Source organism: Crocuta crocuta, unplaced genomic scaffold (genome assembly GCF_008692635.1).
Source record: "Crocuta crocuta isolate KB4526 unplaced genomic scaffold, BGI_CrCroc_1.0 scaffold143, whole genome shotgun sequence".
Lineage (NCBI taxonomy): Eukaryota > Metazoa > Chordata > Mammalia > Carnivora > Hyaenidae > Crocuta > Crocuta crocuta.
In genome coordinates, this window is record NW_027529175.1 from 4,145,410 (window position 1) to 4,166,367 (window position 20,958).

The window sequence follows — 20,958 nt, forward strand, 5'->3', positions numbered from 1 at the left end:
TGACTTTCAGACGTGCTGTTTGAGGATAAAGCTGTGACTGTGTTCCTGATGTGTCTTCTGTCACCAGTGCCTTGTACCCAATAGGCTCTCATATATTTGGCTCGGGACTCACTGCTATCTGGAGGTCAACCTCATGGGTTACCTTTGAGAAGAAGCTTAAAACAATGATGAAGGAGAAAATGCAGGAAATTCTAGTTTATTCAGTGTCTGCCGTGAGCCCGGCCCCATGCTTTAGCTCATCAAATCCTCGGTATACCTTCATGCCTTAGGAACTGCTACCATCCCCCTTTGACAGATGAGGACACAGGATCGGGCAGAATGAATTCTGAGCAAGTGTCCAGCTTGTGTCACTTCTGCTTAAACTCTGCTCCCAGATTGTCTTTGAAAATGTCAAAGTTTGCTCACCCAAAATAGCCTCTTGAGTCTGAGCTGGAGGTCGGGAGGCACCAATAGACTGGCTTTGGTGGTCAGGGATAGGTGTCCTGAACCCCAGGAACCCGGGGAGGGAGGAGGGCAGACGGGGAGGTCAACCCGGTAGCGGTAGCGGTGCAGGGAGGGAAGACTTGGCCCTGGCGGGGCTGGCTTGGGTTTCTTTCCAGGCAAGAAGGGGAATGTGGACTCCAGGGCTGCTTGGGACGTGGGGTGCTACTGAAATGGGAGAGGGTGTCAGGAACTCTGGGAGGGGGCGGAGGGGAAAAGAAAAGGAGTTGAAATGACGCTGTTATCAGAAGGGAGAGGAAACATAATAAGGTCCTTCTTCGCCCAGCCTATCACTCAGCTGTTTCTCACTTTCATCACAATGCGTGTCTACTATTTAGACGTGGTTTTGGCGCAGGGAGGGAGCACCTCGTGGCCGCCAGGTTCTCAGCCCCTCGCCCATGCCCGGGGGGTGTCCCGCCAGCACTTATGGGCTTGGCGGAATGGACGGTGGTTACCCTAACCCACGGCCCACCCGGGGCCGGGCGCTGTCACGCTCTGATTCCTATCCTGAGACGTGGTATGACCCTCTCCTTCCCTTTACCAAGGAGGAGACAGCCCTCGGGGGGCTTCCGCGACCGTTAAGACCCGGCGGCCGCCCGCAGGGGAGCAGGCGCCAACCCGGATCTGTACTATCTCCGAGGCCGGGGGTCGCTGAGCCTTGGCGATTCGCGGGAGCGTGGGGTCCGTCCAGCATCCACGGGCCGGGGGGCCAGTAGGCTAAGGGAGGGCCCTGAGTGAGCCTTAGCGCATCCACCAGCGGGTTTGCTCTCTCCCGGGGGCGACTCGGGACGCCCCCTGTCGGGAATCCACTCTCGAACCTGCGCCCCTGGCGCCAGCAGTTACGCGGGGAGTCTTCCGAGGCTCCGCGCTTGCGCAGTCTCCTGGCCCCGGGACTTCCTGGCGTCCGGGTGAACATCCGGGTCATGGGCTCTCAAGGACCAATGAGCGGACGGACCGAGAGCCAGGGGGCGGGGCATGATGGCTGCCCCCAGCGCCTGTCGTCCGAGGGCTTGTAGGCGTTGTGCTGACTGACAGCTCCGCCGCCCTGGGCCCGCCCTCTGCCCTCACCAGCCCAGCCGCGTTCGGGCCCGGATAGCTCTGGGAGGCGGCGGCCTGACCTGGAGCCATGGGGACCGTGCACGCCCGGGTAAGAGGGCCAGTGACCCGCGGGCCGCGTGACCTCTGGGCAGGCTCCGCGGGGAGACGCTTTCGCGGCCGCGCCCGGGGTTCCCCCGTTGGAGGGGGCGCTTAGGGCGCCGCGGCCTGGAGGCCGGGTGCAAGGAGGCCGCAAAGACCTCCAGCAGGAATCCGGGCATCAGAGGAGGGACGTGACTTGCCCGAGGTCACTCAGCGAGGTAGTGGCCCCGAAAGGCCTAGCGAAATTTCCGTGGTGACCCGGGGCAGAGCAATAAGTTTCTCTCTGCAAGACCTGACTTCTCCCCGTCCTCCGCCGTTTCGGGCGTCCTGTCTCCTTACAGGTCACCTTCCCCGGGCTCCCGCTCGGCCCCTGCCGGGGTCGCGGTGCACCCTAGAGCAAGTGGTCTTCGAAGACCTCTAGCCCAGACCCATCTAGAACCCCTGCTTCCTCCTGCAGAGACAGCCTCTCCATGCTTTCGTTACTCCTTTTAAAGCGGAGGCGGCAGTAGTACTTTGCAGTTTGTTTCGAGAATGAAGACACAGTAGGCGAAGGAACTTACGTGGATCCTTGGTGCGTCTTACCCGCTTGCCAAACCGCCCTCCTTTGTCCCCGTCTTCACTGAGGGCCAGAGAACGAGTATTTGTCCAAGGTCACACTTGTGAGAGCCCCAGAAGGTTCCCAAACTCAGGCCTCCTGGCCCTCAACTTACTTTTATACAACGTGGAGCGTTTCACGTGTCCTGCTCAGGAGTTTGCAGATGCTGCCCCTTAGCTTCCCCAAGTTTTGGGCACAGACCCCTGGGCTTGGCTGGGGGAGTGGGACTTCACTCCACCTTATAGATCGTGCATGGAAATGAAACCCCCGGCTGTTCCCACAGGCTCCTTGCACTGTGCTGCTGTTCGGCATTAGCCCATCCCCACACTCATCCTCAGCTCTGGACACACTCCCATCTTTTAGAGCTCAGTTCAGGTCACTTCCTACATACTCCTTCTCCTCCCCTTTTTTTTTTTTTCATGTTTGTTTATTATTGAGACAGAGAGAAACAGTATGAGTAGGGGAGGGGCAGACAGAGAGGGAGACACAGGATCCTAAGCAGTCTCCAGGCTCTGAACTAGCTGTCAGCATAGAACCCAACGCTGGGCTCGAACTCATGGACCTTGAGATCATGACCTGAGCCGAAGTCGAACACTTAACCGACTGAGCCCCCCAGGCGCCCCATATGCCTCCTCCTATATGGCCTCATTGGGACGTGCTGCTGACTTCCTTGCTGTCTTTCCTGCGGTGCCCGTTTTAGCTATTTGGGTTTTTGTCTTACCCTTTTCCAGTCTGAGTTTCTAGATGTTACAGTAGCAGCTGCACATGACTCTGTTTGCAGGTTTGCATCGCTTGTAGCATCTCCAGCAAAGTAACCTGTTAGTTTCAAAGTAAACTATTCATTAGTTTGTGTGGCCTGGCTACATACAGCTGCTGGGGATACAGAAAACAACAACAGAAATCTTTGTTTTATTGAGCTCCTTTGATGCTAACATGTCTGCTCCTTTGATTAATATGTTCGCAAAAAATATTCTCTGATTTGAATTTTACTTGCCACTGGCCAGTGTTATCTGAACGTTTTGGTCAAGATTTACAGTAAGAAGGCATTTTATGTTTGCCATGTGGTACCCTCGCGCATATGTGAAACAGAGGTTTTGTGATACTGTCCCATAAGTATCGGTTATGTTTTCTTCTTTTTCTTAGTTTTAAATGTTTATTTATTGTTGAGAGAGCACGCGCTGTTCGCACACAGGTTGGGGAGAGGCAGAGAGAAAGAATCCCAAGCAGGCTCGGAATTGTCAACACAAGAGTTCAACACAGGGCTGATCCCATGAGCCATGAGATCATGACCTGAGCTGAAAACCCTCCGAGAGTTGGACGCCCAACCGACTGAGCCACCCAGGCGTCCGTTTGCTTATTTTTCTATTTGGTTTTTAGCTTATATCACTTTAAAGATGCTGTTTATAACTCAGTAAATTGATTGCATTTCTGTCCCTCCAGTGGCCGCTGCCTTGCACATACCCGTACGTGTGTTAAAGAAAACCTGCCGACTGCTGGTGGATTGAGCTACTAAAAGGATAGAGCTAGATCCAAACACTTCGTTTCTTTCATTTCACCAAATCCTTACCCCGTCCGTGCCTGCTCTTCCAGACACTGGAATGTAAATTTGTGAGGGTGAGGATTTCATACGTGCTCGCCCACGTGCTTAATACTTGGTGAACAAATGACTCTCTCTTAGTAAGACCGTTTATTCTCCGACATCAAACTTTGATGTAACTGTGAAATCCTAAAGACATCATCTCTTAAAGTTTTAATTTTTTTCTAAAATTTATTTATTGAGAAAGGGAGAGAGAGAGAACAAGTGAGGGGAGGGGCAGAGAGAAGGAGAGAAAGAATCCCAGGAATGCTCCGCACTATCATCTCAGAGCCTGATGCTGGAACTCAAAGCCATGAGATCGTGACCTGAGGAAATGTCGTACACGCCACTGACTGAGCCACCTGGGTGCTCCCAGAGTTTGAATTTCTGATTAAAGGGGACAAATGAGAATGACAGATCTGTGGTGAACCTTGTTTTGTGCTGTGAAATTTCAGGAACTGTAATGGGATATTTTTAGCGTAATGGAATATAAACCTTGTGTATCTTTGCTAAGCACTCAGATCAAATAGAGTGAATATGTGCATATGTTCCTAACTATAGTGTGTACTGTGTAAAGCTTGCACAGATTTAACATACTTTTTTACATAGTGTCAACTTAAATACGGGAAGCATGTTTGTGAAAGGGTGCAGGTAAAAAGTTACTTTTTTAATTAGTGAATATTTTGAGAAATACAGTAATGATTCAGTTTTTTAAAACATTGCACAATAAAAATGAAGAGATGGTGATATGAAAGAAATGATCTATTCCTTGCCCAGCATTGTCTTCCCTTTTTACTCGTGTAAATACCCTGCTTTAGCCACCATGAGGCGAGGTCTCGGTCTGTCTCGTTCGCTGCTGTGTCCCCGGCTGTCAGCCCAGTGCTCAGCAGGCAGTGGTAACGACCTCCAGTGTCCAGAGGTAGCCCGCTACAGGAAGGGCCCATCCCGCCTGCAGAAGCCAGGGATGGCTCACACATGAAAGGCAGATCATTTCAGGAAGTTATTCTGGGCGGGGAGAACAAGGTGTGCGCAGATGTAACACGTGAGGGTCGGGGGAGTGGTGGAGGTTGAACTCGGAGGAGCAGACCTGGGCCTTCCTCGCGTGCCCTGCTCAGGGCTCTAGTTGGATTCTGTCCCTGTAGTCGCTCTTCAGGGCCGTCACCGTCTTTTAGAGCAGGAGTGGGGAAGGGGACATGCCAGGTTGAGACCTCTCCCGAGAACCAGTGACATTATGGAGGAAGGACTGCCAGGAGCTGGGGGAGTGNGCTGCACGTGCTGCACTCAGGCACGGCTGTGCACTTTGAAAGCACCTATTGGTAGAGAATTGGAGTAAGGAAGCAGCCAGATACTGGTTAGGATGGTTTTCCTCCAAATCTGCGTATTTGTTCCTTTCCCTCATGCCACACTGGACCGAATCCATTCCCCGGAGCGCCTGGGAGTCACCGTATTTAAGCAAGTCACTGAATTAAACATATAATGCTATATGTGTGTTATCCAACGTTGTATGAATTTATCCCGGCCCGCTGGAAGGACTATGCCGGGCACAGCCTGTGCAGTTCTTATTTACAAGTTGCTTTACTGCTTTTGAGATGATGTCCGTTCAGACTGAGGCAGGTGACTGCCTTCTGGTACGTTTCATGAACATACGCGGCTCCTTTTAACGTGTGACTGAGGCTTTCAGGGTGCACATCCTATCCTAGGATGTATCCAATTTGGATTAAAAAAATTAGAATACTTTCTGTAACACCAAAAAAGCGATTTGTTTTCTTTTCTTTGATAAGTGTCTTTGTGGCAGCTTATTTTTAACTACTTTTTTCTTGAGATGGCCTAGGTGTACAGAACCAAACAGCCATAGTCCCGTCGGCCTCAGTTCGTGACGCAGTCCTCAGTACTCCAGTGACCGCCCGGGGACTCCCTGCTTATCCGGGGCTTGCACGTCAGCAGTACTTACATCTGCCCTGTTCTCCCCAGCCTCCACTCAGCAGAGGGAAACGCAGTACCGAGCTTCTGGAACACCAGCTAAAGACAAAACTCAAGAGATTAAAAAAATTTTTTTTTTAAGTTTATGTATTTCTTTTGAGAGCGAGCGAGCAGGGGAGGGGCAGAGAGAGAGAGAATCCCAAGGAGGCTCAGCACCATCAGCACAGAGCCGAGGTGGGGCTGGAACTCATGAACCTTGAGATCGTGACCCGAGCTGAAAGCCAGAGTCAGGCACTTAGCTGTCTGAGTCACCCAGACGCCTCAAAGATTTTGAGGTTTTTTTTGTGTAAGTTTATTTATGTGTGTTTTCTCCCTCTCTTTTAGAGTTTGGAGCCTCTTCCAGCCAATGGACCTGATTTTGGGGGATTAGGAGAAGAAGCTGAGTTTGTTGAAGTGGAACCTGAGGCTAAACAGGAGATTCTTGAAAACAAAGATGTGAGTTTCTGTTGAAGGGCTTGATGCAGTCTCTGCCAGAGTCATTGGCTTCCGCAGACAGAAGCCCTCGGGGACAGAGGAGAGGCCTGTCTCAGTGCCTTCGTTAAAGAAGAGTTTATAGCCAACTGTTTTAGAAAGGCTGGTGACTTTTAGAGAGATAGCTGCTGGTTTTAGAGAAATAGTGTATTTATGTGGGGACGTTTAGACCGACGTTTTTGTATTTATGTTATTTAAAAAAAACAACAACCAACCCAACGTATTTCAAGGACAAACTCAAGTTATAATTAAGCTTATATTGTGTCCAGAGAAAAGAATGAAACTTTTCCTAACCTTTGTGGCCTTTGGAATTTAAATCCAGCTGAAGAAGTGTAAGCACGTTTTTGGTGATAATACACTGAAGACCTTTTGCAGTATTCTGACGGCCCTCGGTTATGCGTTTCCCTAATATTCCCTATTATCTCTGCTTTGTTTTTCTCTGTTACTCATTACCATCTGCTAAACTGTACACATTGCCTATTTCAACCCCCGTTGGAGGGTACGCTCCATTGAGTCAGGAATTTATGTCCTGTTCACCACCGTATCCTCAGTGCTTAGAACAATCCCTGGCTTGTAGGTTTTCGGTGTGTTGGTATTGAATAAATGAAGTGAATAAGCATCTACAGACAGGGAGGGGAGAGGCTCTGAGCAGCATTTATCATGCTAATTGAAATGAGCACAAACTCTCTAGCAAGATGCACAGTTATTAAGTTGGGGGTCCCAGCATCAGCGATCATCTGGGTACAGAGACCTTGTAAGTCTCAGCCACAGGACGTAGACACCTGGCAAAGAATAGGTTCGGATAACCAGGGTTCTAAAAAGGCAGGAAAGTAAATAAAGTGTGGAATGGAGAAGTGTGGATCATTAAATTTGAAAAAACATCCTTGACTTAATTTTCAGACCTTTGTCTTTAGCTTTGATCTCTTGTTCTGTCTCTTACCTAATAATCAGTGCCCTTTTATAACTACGTGCAAAAGAACAAAGCCTTCTTTCACCGTACACAAAAAATAAATTCAAAACGGATTAAAGACCTAAATGTGAGACCTGAAGCCATAAAAACCCTAGAAGAGATCACAGGCAATAATTTCACTGACAGCAGTAGCAATTTTTTCTAGATCGGTCCCCTGGGGCAAGGGAAGCAAAAGCAAAAAGAAACTGTTGGGGCTACATCAAAATAAAAAGCTTCTGCGCAGTGAAGGAAACCATCGACAAAGCCAAAAAGGAACCTATGGAATGGGAGTAGATATTTGCAAATAAAGGGTTTCCACAATGTACCAAAAACTTATACAACTGATCACCAAAAATTAAACAATCCAATTAGAAAATGGGCAGAAGACATGAACAGACATCCAAGGAAGACATCCAGATGGCCAACAGACACCCAAAAAGATGCTCCACACCACTCATTATAGGGAAATGCACATCAAAATTGCAGGGTGATACCACCTTCCATGTATCAGAATGCCCAGAATCACACACAGAAGAAATCGCAGGTGTTAGTGAGGATGTGGAGAAAAGTGGACCCTTATGCACTGTTGGTGGGAATGCAAATTGGTGCAGCCACTGTGGAAAACAGCATGGCACTTCCTCAGAAAGGTAAAAGTAGAACTAACCTATAATCTAGCAATTGCACTACTGGGCACTTACTTCCAAAACATAGAAACACTAATTCAGGGGGATACATGCACCCCTACATTTCCTGCAGCATTATGTACAATAGCCAGATTGTGGAAGCAGCCCAAATGTCCATCAGTAGATGAATGGCTAAAGAAGATGTATACGTGTGTGTTTCACACACACACACACACACACCACACACACACACACACACACAGACTATGGAATATTAGACAACAAGAATGAAACCTTGCCATCTGCAATGATGTGGATAGATCTAGAGAGTATAATGCTAAGTGAAAGAAGTCAGAGAAAGACAAATACCATATGATTTCACTCCTGTGCGGGATTTACGAAATGAACAAAGAGAAAAACAAATCAAGAAACAGGCTTTTTTTAATATTTGTTTAAATTTTGAGAGAGAGACAGAGTGTGAGCAGAGGAGGGGCAGTGAAAGAGGGAGACACATAGTGTGAAGCAGGTTCCAGGCTCCAAGCTGTCAGCACAGAGCCTGACGCAGGGCTCGAATCCATGAACTGTAAAATCATGACCTGAGCCAAAGTCAGATGCTAACCGACTGAGCCACAGGCGCCTAAAGAAACAGACTTTAACAAGAGAGCGCACTGCTGGTCACCGGAGGGGAGGTGGGCAGGGGAACGTGGGGAAACAGCTGAGGAGGATTAAGAGTGCACTTACTGAGCTGAGCCAGCAGAATGCTCGGCAGTGTTGATCACCGCCATACACCCGAAACTAATATAACACTATATGTTATCTACACTAGAATTAAAAAAAAAAAAAGACCAGCATAACAGTCGGTGTCCCTTTGTCATATTTAGGTGGTTGTTCAACATGTTCATTTTGATGGACTCGGAAGAACCAAAGATGATATCATCATATGTGAAATCGGAGACGTTTTTAAGGCGAAAAACCTTATCGAGGCAAGTCCTGTCTGCGTGGCATTATTTTCCATTCCCTTCTGAGGAGCCTCCTGTCTGGAGCCACTGAGCTCCTGCCCCAGCCTCTGTGCACATGACCTTGCCTCCCCCCCGAAGGAGAGCCTTGGTGCGCCCAGGCTGAGCCTCCCCAGGCCCCCCGGGTGCGTCCCACAAACCTAACGGGCGTTTGCACTCACCCTCGCCTCTGGTCCCTCCTGTCCCTGAGGCTGGTCTGTCCCTGTGTTCTTCACAACCAGCCAGCATGGTCATCGGAGCTGATACGCCACTTGCCAACTCCCTCTCAGGCACCCCGCTCAGTACTCCGGCCTGCTCCCTGGTGGGGTGGGCGCCCCACTGTCACCCACTCCTGCTGTCGCTTCGGGGCCCTTGCTGCCTTTATCCACCTCCATTTATGTCATCCTGGGTTGTACCATCTCCGTCCTCTCCTTGGTGGGCGCCTTCTGTCCTTCTCTGCCCTTGAACCACGTTGGACGTGTCCGGGCAGAGTCCCCAGCAGCCTCCTCCAGGGGGCCCCCTGTCAGCATGTGAGGTGGGACACTGTTGGGGTTCGTAGCTGAAGGCCAAGAAAGAATTCTTGAGATGCCTGCGATGCCAAGAGGTGGTTTTGTTAAAGCCCGGGGACAGGCCCCGCGGCGGAAAGAGCTGCCCGGGCGCTGTGCGGAGTGACTGGTCATATGCTAGGGAGTTGGGGGAGGTGAGGATAAAGGGAGGTTCCAACAGACCTTCAGAGGCTAAGGAGGCTCCTCGGAGGCTGGAGGCCTCGCTCTGGTCAGGCTAAGGCGGATTTTCCCTCCAGCAAAGCATTAGCATTGAGTCTGTAGGGAACTCCTGGAGGAATGTTCTACTCTGCCTGCCTCAGGTGTTTGGCAGTGACTGCGGGGGGTAAGGAAGTTTAGTTCTACCTACATTTCCTTTTTGCCTTCATTCACCACATCAGTACCCAGCTATTTGGCTGTTCTCACGTTAAGAAAATTGCTATTAAGAAAAAAAAAAGCTGAAAGTCACAGCCTGGAGCCTGCTTAGGATTCTCTGTCTCCCACCCTGGCCCTCCTGATGCGCACGCACGCTCTCAAAGAAACATAAAACAAAATATATAAGCACAGTGTGATGGTACGGAGGGCAGTGAGCAGAGGTAGGTGTCCCCTCCCCCGCCGGCCCCAGGCTGGCTCTGCAGGGGTAGTGGGGTTGGGCTCCTTGTGCGGAGTGCACACAGGGGTGCACACGGGTGTAGACACGTGGGGCCTTTACACCATAACGGCTTTGTTTCCGCCCCTCTTGCTTTTGACGCTGCACGGAGGTCTCTTTACGTTAACGCACGTAGAATTCTTGCCCATCATGCCGCCTGGCTGTTCCCCTCGAGCGCTGGGTCCGTCCCCTCGCGCGTCCCGTCTCGGTGGCGCTCTCTTCAGTGCCTCGGCACCAAGCGCTAAGCCTCCAGCCTGGTCTCGTGGCCATTAGGGGAAGACGGTCTCCGTTACTCTGTCACAGGTGATGCGGAAATCTCACGAAGCCCGGGAGAAACTGCTTCGCCTCGGGATATTTCGACAAGTGGATGTTCTGATCGACACATGTCAAGGTACCTATCGATGGCCCAGGGCCTCTGATTACCCCGCCCACCCGTCCTGCAGCGCCACGAAAGCTGTGTGTGTGGCCACACATGGGGTGCGCCTGGAGGTGCGTCGCGCCCGTAGGTCTCGGTGGTTAGCTGTCCCAGGGGCGGAACTGGCTGACGATGGTGATGACTTTTGTGTCAGGCTGAGGGTGCACGGGTGATATTGAAGGTACTGTCATCTGAACCCATAGAGGGCGTAGGTGTTCGGAGAAGGATCAGAGAAGGGAGCCCAGCTTTGTACAGGGTAGCCCGGCCCGGCAGGTGTCCACGTGGGCTCCTGGCCGACAGACTCCCTCTAAAGTTTTTTTTTAATGTGTTTTATTTATTTCTGAGAGAGAGACAGAGACAGTGTGAGCAGGGGAGGGTTAGAGAGAGAGGGTGACAGACTCACTCTAAATGTGTGCTCGAAACGATGGCACTGGGAGTCAGATTTCACTTTTCGTTTTTGCTCACGTGCTTGTTTGCTGTTTGCTCTTGTGCAAGTCTGTCAACCTGACTAGTGTTTCCTCTTGGCTTTTTGAGCACCTGCTTCAGGCAGGCCCTGTGCCGGGCACCAGGGAAAGCCCAGGGACAGACCTTCCAGTCAGCGGAGGGTGGGGGCGCGGCCAGATCTCCTGCGGTTCCCCCCCGCCCCTGCGCCAAGAGCAGTGACGACAGTCGCCCCGGGCAAGGCTCTGCCCTAAGCCTGCGTGTGCAGCGTCCAGCTTCGTCCTCACCAGACCTGGGACTGGTGTTGTTTCCGGAAACGTGTTTCCAGCCAAGGGAACCAGGGCTCCAGGAGGTTTAACTTGCCCTGGTGACGCAGGTGGCCCTTGCCGCTACCCCGGAGCGCTTTCCTTAGTGGCGGGTCTTGTTGGTAGCTTTTCGTCTTCGCGCCCACCCCCTGCTGTGAACGTGCTGTGCATGTGGTCAGGGGCCGCCTCTGTCCGGCTCTCCGCCCCAGCTGCACGCTAGAATTACTGGGCTCTTGTTAAGAAGAGTGTTTAGGGGGCACCTGAGTGGCTCAGTCGGTTGAACATCCAACTTCGGCTCAGGTCATGATCTCACGGTTTGTGGCTTCGAGCCCCGCGTCGGGCTCTATGCTGACAGCTCAGCTCAGAGCCTGGAGCCTGTTTCATATTCTGTGTCTCCCTCTCTCTCTGACCCTCCCCTGCTCATACTGTCTCTCTCTCTCTCAGAAATAAATTAAAAAAAAAAAGAGTGGTTAGGGCAGCAAGCCATTCTACTTGATCCTGTGATGAGGGGCTTGACACCCGCCATTTGTCAAACCTTCTAGGACGTGCAGCACCAAGCATGAGCCGTGCAGATTTCCCTGTAGTCCCTCCTGATGTGTCGCTATTGTTGTGTGACTTGTGACAAATGTCTCACAGTAATGCGAGATGGTCGCAGACAAAGTGTGGGTGGGGTGTCTATATGGTAACTCTCTGTGCCTCCTGCCTGATTTTTCCATAAACCTGATGCCTCTCTAAACAGCAGAGTCTATTAGTTTAAAGAAAATAACAGTGTCGAGGTTCCACCCTGGACCATGTCTGAGCATCTCGGAGCCAGGGTTCAGGCAGCTCGCCACGTGCGGCTGCCGCCCAGCATGGGTGGCAGGGTGCGCCCCACCCTTCTGTGTACAACCCCTGGGCCTGGCAGAGCTGAACCTGCTCCCCAGCACCCTGGGGCCCACGGTGGGTGCCCAGGCAGCTGCAGACTCTAACGGCTCCGCCGGTGCCGCCCCCCTGGCTTTGGGAAAAGACAAGGACAGTCACCTCTTCATTCGTACTGAGTTTGTTGCTTCTCCTTCAGGGTTACTGGAATCCCTCAGGCCACAGGGATTCTACGTGTTAATGTCAGCGAACTGAGGCCCAAGTGTTTTCAAGGACTCCCCAGTAGGAAGACAAATGCCCTTCGCAGATAACGTGTGCTTAAACAGATAAACAAATTGTAATTTTTGCGTGGGAGTGTTCTCGAATTTGAAAACAGAGGGTGTGTTTTCCAAAGATAGTGAAATACGATCAACCTTCAGATGGCTTTCTGTCTTTCTCTTAGTAGTGGGACTAAAACCACCCCCACGTCCTGGCCGCCTCACTGTTCAATATTCCTTGATTACATAGGTGACGATGCTCTTCCAAATGGGCTGGACGTTACCTTTGAGGTCACCGAATTGAGGAGACTGACGGGCAGTTACAACACCATGGTCGGGAACAATGAAGGCAGCATGGTAGGATGTGCTTCCTCAAGTGGGACTTGCCCTTAGGGGCTTTGGAAAGGGGACCGTCCCCAAAACTGACGGTAGTTTTAAGACTGTCCCGCCTCTTCGTCTCTGCGGGTGAACGCGCGGCTTCTTGGTGATCTTCCTGTCACTGGTCACAGTATGTTTTAATTTAATTCTAGTTCTGGTTAGTTAGCACGCCGTGTTAGGTTTGTGTCGGTGTGCACCGTAGCGATGCAGCGACACCCCCCCACTCCCCCCCCGGTCACCCGGGGCTCCTTACCTGCGTCACCCATCCTGGTTATAGCACGTTAGAGATTATTTGGCGACCTGAGTCACATCAGTGGTTAACTAGGGACGATCTGGGGGCGTGTTTGCATTAAGTTGCTTGTTGAAGTTCTCCTGAATTCCAGACTCACGCAGCTGATGCCCTGGCTTTGCAGTTAGCGAGTTGAGCCTGTCCGTTGTCATCAGGCGCATGTGGGGGCACGTGCCCTCAGCAGAGGCCTGCTGTGCAGAGTAAAAGCAGTTCCAGATGAAAGGCTGGCCCTTCAGCCTGCATTTGTGTCCTGCATGTATGAGAGTCCCTTAGCAGAGCCCTTCTTAACACTGGCCATTCCTTCCATTTAAACCACCCCTGTCTTTCCATTCCTCGTAGGTGCTCGGCCTCAAGCTCCCTAATCTCCTAGGCCGTGCGGAAAAGGTGACTTTTCAGTTTTCCTATGGAACCAAAGAAACGTCGTATGGCTTGTCCTTCTTCAAACCACGGCCTGGAAACTTCGAGAGAAAGTAGGAAGCCAAATGGATTGTTGATTACGGGGGCTTGACTGGTTTAAAAGTTAGAGCAGAGGCCTTGGTTGTACAAAGAAGCGTGGACAGGATCAGCTGGCGCGTCTGCGCTGTCACAGCGTGGCGTAGCTTCCCTCCCGAAGACGAACCCCAGACGTGTATTTTTACGTCTGTTGCTGCACACGCACACCAGTTAGCGTCCCTGTTCCAGCCTGTAAAGCTCTGTCCCCTTGTCTCCTAGCTTCTCCGTAAACCTGTACAAAGTTACCGGCCAGTTCCCCTGGAGCTCGCTGCGGGAGACGGACAGAGGGGTGTCGGCCGAGTACAGCGTGAGTACCCTCCCGCCCTCCCTCCCTGCCTCGCGTGGAGCACCAGGCACCTGGCTGCCAGAGTCAGTGGGCGGGCGCCTGGAGTGCGGGCGTCGTGGCCAGGATCACCCTCCGGCCTTGGCCCTCTGCCGTCAGCTGCTTTCCCGGCCCGGCGCCTCGCCACCGGCCCCGCGCAGACTGCTGGGGTTGGAGAGCGGCCTGGCTTCACGGTGGAGGTCCGCTCCCGGCTTCCCGTGATGCCGTGTGCGTGTCCTTCCTCGGACGTGCTGAAGCCGGCAGCTTCTGAGAGCCAGCGAGGTCCCTTCCGGTGCCTGAAGGCCTCCATCTCCCATTTGCCCTTAAGTGTTCTTCCACCCGGAGGTGACTAAGTGCAGCAGACGGCACTCCTGCCATTTAACCGCTTTTTGGCTTTCCGATGGCCCCTGCCCTTCTCCCTCCCTTTCGATGCTTGTGCGGCCCCATCCCCTCCTGTTTGGGGCTTCAGCCAGAGAGGAAGGACCTGGACACACAGGGCCTCGTGAAAGCAGTTCCCTGGGGGTGGCCTTCAGATGCAGCATAGCTTCACCCGTGAGCCAGGTAGAGATGCCCGTTCCTGGGCCCCGCCTCCTGCTGAGCCAGCGTCTCGGGGAGGGGGCACAGGCCGCCTGGCGGCTCTGGTCCGAGGGCCCCCGCTGGAGCCATGCCGTCCCTCCCTCCCCGGGCTCGAGCGCCGCTGTGCCGCTTGTCAGCACAGGGGACGCCTGCACTCATGCTCCTCGGCCTCGCACACACACCAGGGCTGCAGAAGCCCCCGGCATGGAGGCCGCCGGCGGCCACTGGCTCGGGACGCGACGTGAATGTTTGCAGCTCTGCTTTCCATTCTGTGTGGCCGCCTGCCCTGTGTGACAGACGCAGCCCTAGACGCCTCCCGCCCTGTGCGGGGTTGGGGAGGGTCCCCAGGTCAACGCCACCCTCTCCAGAGGCCGTCAGCAGCGTGCCAGGGGCTGTGGCTTTCTCCCCGTCTTTCTCCTGTGTCCCCCTTAATCCCTTGCTTCTAAGCCTTTTCTAAAGAGCAGCATCTTCGGAACACCTCGTTTATCCCCAGGGAGCAGCAGAGGTGAAGGCTGTGTGTTGGCACAGGCCGTGGGGCGGGGGCGCGGGGTAAGGGGAGGGGACAGAGGACTGGCGGCCGGCTGCCCTGCTGTCGGGAGACGAGCTCCTGGACGCAGGGTGTGTCCTTGGCGCCAGCACAGAGCGGGGCTCCCTGTGCAGAACAAGGGCACCGCCTGGCCCCTCCTCGTCCTGACCGTGCGCGCCGAGACCCGCGATGGGCCGCCTCCGCGCGGTCGTGCTTCTCTTGTCACGAGCTGCCTTGTAAGTTCCCGGAGACGTGATTTGGGCCAGCGGGACACCCTCCCCGGGCGTTCTGGGGACACAGCTGAGTCTCGTGTGGCCCTGAGGGCAGAAATGGCCCGTGAGTGAGGCTGGCCTGTGTCTTCTCCGCCTCCCCAACCTGACCTGGTGCCTTGTGGGCGCTTGATAAGAAATCGAGTTGAGGGGAGTACTCCCGAGTTCTCGCCAGAGCGAGGCCCGAGAGAGTGCCCAGCGGCTGACTCGCTCCAGGGAGTGTGAAGTGACCTGGTTTCCTTGTAAGAGTCATCTCAGAGTCACTGAGGCCACCAGACAGTGTTCACTGTTCGTCTCTGAGACAGGAACCGAAGCGGGCCTGACCTCGGGGCTGGGGGGTCGGGACGAGAGGCAGGTCCCCGTGGCCAGGGGTCATGGGCTTAGGCCTCTGGCCGCAGGGAGGGTGCTCTTCGCTCAGGAGCACCTTCATCTCCTCCCTCTTCTGCGGGGTCTGACGTGGGTCACTGCCGTCCCCCAGCCTGGTTTGGACCTCGGGTCAGCAGAGTCAGGTGGGGTGAGCATCAGGTCATCCTAGCGCCGGAAGAGGCCCGTGGGTTACAGAGCTGAGTGCGGCCCTCACACGGCTGCTCCCCAGGGCACAGTCCTGCCGCTCTGGGCAGCGTCCCGGCTTTCTCCCCGCTGCTTCCCTTCCTGCCCCCCCTCTTGCCCACCATCCAAAGTAATGCCTCTCAGGTATTTAATCGGTTAGTCATGTAACGACACCTCCTTCCAAGGCCCGACTGGGGATGCTCCCTGTGTGTGCTTACAGTTTCCCATCTGGAAGACCAGCCACACGGTCAAGTGGGACGGCGTGTGGCGGGAGCTGGGCTGCCTCTCAAGGGCGGCGTCCTTCGCTGTGCGGAAGGAAAGCGGGCACTCGCTGAAATCCTCTCTTTCGGTAAGGGCTTTCCTGTCCTCTGACAGACTCGCAGGCGCTGGGAGGGTGGTGTCCCCACACCGGGGACCGAGGATGGCTGCGGGTTGGGCGGCTGCCGGCCACTTTGTGACTTGATGGCACTGCCAAGTTGCTCTGAGTACCATCAGTGGTGACAGCAAGGAGTGTAGCTGAAAGCTGGCGGAGGTCACTTACGTTAGGGTCAAGCTCCTTGGGAAGTCTGCCCCACCCTATGGGCCCCCCCACCTCTGAAATCAGAACAGGGTGCTGCCTTCCTGGAGGGCTTTTCTGACGATGAAGTGATGGGGTAGGGCGAGGGGCCCAGCAGGGGGCCCAGCCTGCAGTTAGCACTCAGGGTGGCGCTCCTCGTCACCTGAGTGCCCGCTCACAGCAGAACGCCCGATGCGCGTCTCTTCCAGCACGCGATGGTCATCGACTCACGGAACTCCTCCATCTTGCCCAGAAGAGGTGCTTTGCTGAAAGTTAACCAGGTACCGTTCCTTCACCAGTGACTCCGGAGGGGAGGGTCCCACATGGGAGGCACATTTTGTATATGTGCCTTTATTCGTGGAGATTGTTCTAGAACGGCTGGCAGGGGTGCTGGTCCAGCGTCAGGGTCCCAGCTCTGGAATTGTTCTGTCTCCAGACAGTGTCCTGTCTCCAAAGAGCGGAGCAGGGATGGAGCTCCGGCCTCCAGGATGGTGTCACTTGCTAGGTCTGGAGGAAGGTTCTGACTGGGTTCAGCGAATCCCTTGGTCACTAGTTAGGCACCTCAAGGCCAAGAGGGTGGATGCCGGCTAGGTGGTGCCCCAGTGCTCCATCCGCCCTGGTCTTCAGGATCAGAGGACCAGCAGGAAGTCAGATTTGTATAAGAAATGAGCCAGATTGTTTAAGATGGGCTGGCTAATTCTGCTTCCCAAATGCTGGTTAGGCCAAGCAAGCCGTATCTTGCAGTAGGACGTCCCTGTTGCCAGTGTTTCTCGCTCCCGCACAGGAGTTAGGATTCTGGATTCGTCAGTCCCCTGGTACCTTTTAGAACAACTAGAATCAAGCTTCTAGGAGACAGACAGAAGCATCTCTTGCCTTTTTAAAAGTACAAAACAACAAAATGAAACGGTACTCGCAGTGATGTTTTGACCTGCGGATTCTCGGCCCTCAGGAGCTGGCAGGCTACACCGGAGGAGACGTGAGCTTCATAAAAGAAGATTTTGAGCTTCAGTTGAATAAACAGCTCATATTCGACTCCGTGAGTGCCCGGCCAGAATGGTCTCCTGCATTTATGTCCCCCATTGTCAGGACCTCCGTCCCTGGATAGTGAAGGCATGGTCCAGAGTGGAAGTGCAGAATGTTCGTGCTTGATCTTTTCAACTTACCCAGAGTTGAAGATACTGTGGGGAGAAGCCGGAAGCCGTCCTTTTTCTCTTTACAAGAAACCTGTCGTTCATTGTATGTGGGGCCCAGGAGCCCCCCCCTCCCCGTTTGTCGGCTCTGGCCGTCGTGGAGACGTGTGTGGAGGACAGAGGAATGCGCCTCCTTTCCCTCCCAAGGTCACTTCCATACAAATTCTGAGTCTTCACCTTATTTTGCTGGGTCTGCAGGGCTGTGGGCACTTCCGGAAGTTTCTAAACTTTAATCCAGTTTGGTTTGGTTTCTCCTGACTTGCTCAGGAATGAGGAGTAGGTGCCCTGATTCTGACCGAGGCGCAGGAGCCCCTGGCTTGCTCCTCAGTCCTCGCAGGGCCCTGGGGGGCTGGGTCAGCTCTCTGGGCGCCCCACCCCCACCCCCACCCGTGCCCTTCGCTACTGTAAAACCCGGAGCGATGGTTGGCGTGAATGAAATGGTCCACGTGTCTGTTTCTGAGTCCCCTGTTGCTGCTCCCAGTCAGGCCTGGACTCCTCACTCGTTGAATTTCCTTCCTGCCTTTCCCCTGCTGCTGCTGGTCCCAAGGCCTCCCTGTCCAGTTGGGCGAGCGCTGCAGGGCCCTGCCCGGGCCTGGCCACAGCGCTTGGCGCCGTCCTCACTGGGCCCCACCGTTACTGTGATCTCCTTCCACGCGTCCCTTTCCCCTTGGTGGAGTCCTGTGTGGGCGGTCACACTCCGGCCTAGATTCCCGGGGGGGTGTCCCGCGTGGCCCCGGCCCCCGGAGCGTCTCGCCCAGCCTGTGGCTCAGCTCCGTCCCTGTGCCGTGCTCCCTCCCGGGTCACGTGCTGCAGGGCGTTTCTACCGTGTTCCTTGGGGACACTTCAGATTCAGATTCGGCACGTCTGAAACCAGCTTTCCCTCCCTCCCGAGTCTGTACCTGCACGCGGGCTCCGAGTGCACCGGCTCGCACAGCTGCCCTTGACCTTCTGACTGCTCAGAGCCCTCGCCCCGAAGGCCGCCAAGTGCCAGGTCCAGCCTCTTGTGGCCGCTCAGTGTCACTCGAATCCCATGCCGCTCTCTCCCATCTTGGCGGGGAGGTCCTTTCCTGAGGAACAGCTGCCCCCCCACTCCCCCCNCAAGCCTTGGGGCTCTGCTGTCCTGCGCGCAGGCGCTGTTGACGGGCACGTGGCCTGTGGTCTCCGCGCCACCCCTTCTCCCCCTGCTTTTCCTCTGCTAAACTACTCTTCGCGTCCCGGAGGACGAGGCTTCTTACTTCCAGGCACGCGTACCGCGTCCTCTGCCGGGGCCCCTCGTCCCAGCCATGGTAACACTCAGGCAGAGGCACGTCTCTGGGCCTCCTCTGACCCCCGGGCCCAGATGGGGGCTCCTGTGCTACCACCCTCCCCTGCGCCCCTGCCCCCCATGGCTGCGTCGGCTGCCCGGCACTGCCTGGGCACTAAAAGTACGTCAGCAAGTGGAGCGCAGCCCCTGCCCCCTCACACTCTAGTGGAGGGAGACCCCCGAGCAGGCTTGCGTGTGGACAGTTGAGCGCGCGGTGAGCATTCTGAGGAATGAAGCAGAGCAGAGGGTGGGCGCCCCGCGTGGCTGCTGTCTTACGTAGGATGGTCCGGAGAGGCGTCCCGGCCGTGGCAGCAGAGCCCGGAGCAGGGCAGGGGAGCCAGGAGCTAGAGCCTGTTCAAGGACGGGCGGGGGCTACGGGCGCCCGAGGGGGCAGGGGTGTGTGCGGGGAGGATGGGGGTGGCCCAGGTGGCAGAGCTCTCTGAGCCCCGCAGTGAGGGTGGAACAGGTTTCCGTCGGGAGGGGGCCCAGTGTGACGTCACCGGCCGGGCGAGTGGGGCGCCCGTAGGGGAGCAGGGAGCGCTGCTGGGGGCTTGCAGGGCCTGGTGGAGGTGGGGACACACGTGCAGGCGCTGCTGTCCCCCAGGCGGACGTGGCGTGACTCCCACCTCGCTCAGCGCCCCCCCCCCATCCCTACCCCCGGAATCAAAGCCATGGAAACCTCACCTGCTCGGGCTTGGGCCTGGGCTTCGCCTGTGTTTGTGTGTCTTCATTTGCAGTTTGAAGGTGCAGGGTTTCAGAGTAGCCACAAAAGACCGTCAACCGTAGCTCTCCAGGCACGCCAGCCGCACGTTCCCGGGGCGCGGCCCCGACCAGATCTCAGCGCGGCCTCCGGCCGAGGATGCCCGTCGCAAGAAGGGACACCGAGGAAACGGCTGTGCTTGTGTTCCCACAGGTGTTCTCCACATCTCTCTGGGGTGGGGTGCTGGTGCCCATCGGCGACAAGCCCTCGAGCATTGCCGACAGGTGAGGAGAGATGAGCGAGCAGCTTGCAGGTGCTTTCCTGTGGCTCCTTTTGGTTGGTTTCTTAGCAGTTCTTTCAGAGACCCATAACTGTTCAGGAGAGGGAGTATTTTAAATTTTACTTCACTTTTTATGTTTAACTTCAAGATACCCAACATGCCTCATACTTAATATGTTTTGCTTTTTTACGGGAGGAGAGTTAACTTAAAATCTTATATTCCCTTCTGCGTATGAAAGGATATAATTCACACGTGTTACAGAAATATAAAAATAGACATTTAAGGAAGTAAACAAAAAATCCTGCTTAGTGATAAGCATGGTTAACATTTGGAACTATTGTCTTCCGGTCTGTAAATTGTGTGTGTGTGTGGTCACGTGTATGTTAGGTTGTCAACATACTATAATTTGCATACACTTTTATAGTCTCTGTTTTTAATTTTTTTAATTTTGTTTTAGAGATTTTATTTATTTTTTAATTTTTATTTATCTTTGAGAGATGGAAAGACAGAGCCAGGTGGGGGGAGGGGCAGAGAGAGGGAGACACAGAATCCGAGGCAGGCTCTAGGTTCCGAGCTGTCAGCACAGAGCCCGACGCGGGGCTCGAACCCACAAACCGTGAGATCATGACCTGAGCTGAAGTCGGACACTTAACCGACTGAGCTACCCAGGCGCCCCTAGAGTAACAATTCTATTTTGGTCTGTTTTCTTTTAGTATTATTTTCCTCTTTCTGTAAGTTGGGATTGTACCATTATGTACTTTTTATCTTGCTTTTTTAAAATTTAATATTGCACTGCGAGCACCTAGGAGGGGGTTTTGAAACAGCTGTTATGCAATGAAATCTTATAGACAGCAGACAATTCCATTAGAGCAGACAGCCCACACTATCCCTCTTTTCTATAGAAGTATCTTTATTTGTGCCTCTTACCTCACTAACCTCCCCAGAAGTTTGGGGTGTTTGTTTGGATTTGGGTTTATTTTTGTGACATGCCCCCAGTCCTCCTGTGCACCGTCCCCATCCTTCAGAGTGTTGCCAGGTGACAGTGTCGCCCACAATCCAGTACCAAACGTGAGCCTGGCTCGTGTGTTTCTGCACTTCTGTTGCATTTTGTAGGTTTTCCCCGGTGGCTTTCTCGTGACGCCTGCCCTTCTCTTCTAGGTTTTACCTCGGAGGGCCAACAAGTGTCCGTGGGTTCCGCATGCACAGCGTTGGGCCACAGAGTGAAGGTCAGTCTTCCCTTACGGGACCACCGTGC

At 54.1% G+C, this 20,958-nt stretch overlaps 1 protein-coding gene across 1 annotated transcript in view; it reads left to right on the top strand.

Moving 5' to 3' along the window:
* The first annotated feature begins 1,453 nt into the window (after positions 1–1,453).
* Positions 1,454–20,958, top strand: part of SAMM50 (SAMM50 sorting and assembly machinery component) — a 31,679-nt gene continuing 12,174 nt past the window's right edge. Inside the window, exons 1-12 of the mRNA XM_077758003.1 lie at positions 1,454–1,627; positions 6,093–6,203; positions 8,693–8,794; positions 10,301–10,388; positions 12,524–12,630; positions 13,280–13,410; positions 13,652–13,739; positions 15,895–16,023; positions 16,440–16,511; positions 17,180–17,266; positions 19,637–19,707; positions 20,862–20,929. Of these exons, the coding sequence (XP_077614129.1) occupies positions 1,607–1,627; positions 6,093–6,203; positions 8,693–8,794; positions 10,301–10,388; positions 12,524–12,630; positions 13,280–13,410; positions 13,652–13,739; positions 15,895–16,023; positions 16,440–16,511; positions 17,180–17,266; positions 19,637–19,707; positions 20,862–20,929 (1,075 nt within the window). The 5' untranslated portion in view covers positions 1,454–1,606. The remainder of the gene's footprint in view (positions 1,628–6,092; positions 6,204–8,692; positions 8,795–10,300; positions 10,389–12,523; positions 12,631–13,279; positions 13,411–13,651; positions 13,740–15,894; positions 16,024–16,439; positions 16,512–17,179; positions 17,267–19,636; positions 19,708–20,861; positions 20,930–20,958) is intronic.